The 1,737-nt window shown below is 46.2% G+C and overlaps 1 protein-coding gene across 1 annotated transcript; it reads left to right on the top strand.

Moving 5' to 3' along the window:
• Window positions 1–216: 216 nt before the first annotated feature.
• Window positions 217–1,472, top strand: Pmar_PMAR027394 (conserved hypothetical protein; the record flags this gene model as incomplete). The annotated part of the gene is made up of 7 exons (XM_002780735.1): window positions 217–314; window positions 362–431; window positions 478–591; window positions 644–742; window positions 836–886; window positions 1,166–1,257; window positions 1,301–1,472. 7 exons carry the CDS (start codon window positions 217–219, stop codon window positions 1,470–1,472), a joined length of 696 nt encoding a protein of 231 aa, XP_002780781.1.
• Window positions 1,473–1,737: the final 265 nt, after the last annotated feature.

Genomic DNA, 1,737 nt, shown 5'->3' with positions numbered 1-1,737 from the left:
TCATTTGAAGAACACCTACCAAATTGTGGCATGTGTTTGTATCCATTGTTTGAGAAAATATCGTACCGGTATTGAAGGATAGCTTCACATGTGGTATTATTGTGATTGCTGTGGTAGCAGCAGTAATCATTTCCTGAACCATTTTCACAGACGATCGAGTGTGCTCAGTTGGAGTTGAGCTCGTGTCTGTATCCCTTTTATGCAACTACCTTCCACATGACTAGTGATGATACGTTCAAGCGCAACATCCAGCTGTCGGACTCTCCTGACGAGTGCCTTGGAGTCGGCATTAAGATTATCCAGAATGCCTTTATGTAGGGGTAGGGTTTAGCTGAATGTCGATGGTGAATACTACCCTCAGTTCTAAGATGCAGTCGTTGGAGCACGAGGTTCGTGTCCTACGCTTGAGCCTCGACCAAGAGAAGGCTGCTGTAAGTTGATGTATATCCTTACTAGTTTTGTAGTACACTGTGGTAGCATATGCAAACTATAAAGAAAGCCAATGCGCTGAATGTGGAACATATTGATTCTCGTGAGAGATGCCAGAAGTTACAGGAGGAGAACAGGAACCTTATTCAGAACCTGAGGGTTGTGAGCATGCCTTCACTCTCAGTATTAGTGCGACACTTTATCGCCATCTCAGTCAAATCAACAGTTGGAGCACCTCAAGCGTCTCAAGCAGACTCTAGTCGGAGGCTTGGAATCCTTCCAGAGTGAATCACATAGGATGCACGATGGTGATGTAAGTGGTCACGCGGACACAAACTTCCTTAGGAGAGAGATACCCCTTCAAGTGAGCTATTATTCTTGATTATATGTGGTATGCTATTGTCAGAGCATCGCTCCTATGGCGGCTTCCCCGGCTCCCACACCTATGTGCACTACCGTAGGCATGATGTGTATAATTATTGGGCGAGCTTGGTCTCTCAGTCTGTGGGCTCGGCCAGTGTATACGGCAGTTTTACCTCGAGTCAGAATCATCATCAGTCTGGTTTCCCCAATCCAGGGTGCTTCTCTAGCAACAACTTGCATGAGGCTGGTGCCACAACTTTTCATACGTTTCCTGTCAATAACAGTTCATCATCGATATCGGCTATTGACATGCAACAAAAGTCCCACGATGTGAAATCTGTTATCTCATCCATGTTCATTTGTGCTCCTTCAGAGTGCTATGCCTGATGTGAGTGGTGATAGCGGGGCTGGGGGCCCTCCCAGTAAGATCGATGCTAAGAGGTTCTTCAAAATGGCTAGGTCGAGGTAGGCTGAGCATTCGTATGGCAGCGTATGGCACCCGCCTCAGGTTGTCGCATGAGTCCTTTGGCAAGCTCTTAGTTAGTATTAAGCGTCTCCATGCAGAGGAGCAAAGTGCTGATGCTACTCTAGCTGATGTGGAGAAGATCTTTGCTGATGATGGAAAGAGAAGCGACGATCTGTGTTCGGACTTGGCCGCTCTACTGCATAGGCGTGATTGAGGGAGGGGATACCATGCTGAATCAATATTACTACATTTCATGGCCAAACTAACTCTACGTCTCGACAAGCAACAGCAGCACGTGCACGAGTTATTGAGGTATTCAAATACTCATATGAGTCGTGTGGCATTAGACCTCATCCGTCATGCGATTGATGAGGTTCAGTCGCTTATTTCCTTCATGTGATCATGCTCGTATGCAATTTCAAAGTCGTTCCATCGATGATGATGATGAGTTGAGTTAGTTTATTTCGGCAATTGGGTGA

This window comes from Perkinsus marinus (assembly GCF_000006405.1).
Source record: "Perkinsus marinus ATCC 50983 genomic scaffold scf_1104296944144, whole genome shotgun sequence".
Lineage (NCBI taxonomy): Eukaryota > Perkinsozoa > Perkinsida > Perkinsidae > Perkinsus > Perkinsus marinus.
Note: the sequence above shows the minus strand (reverse complement) of the source record. Positions and strands in the feature narration are given on the sequence as shown.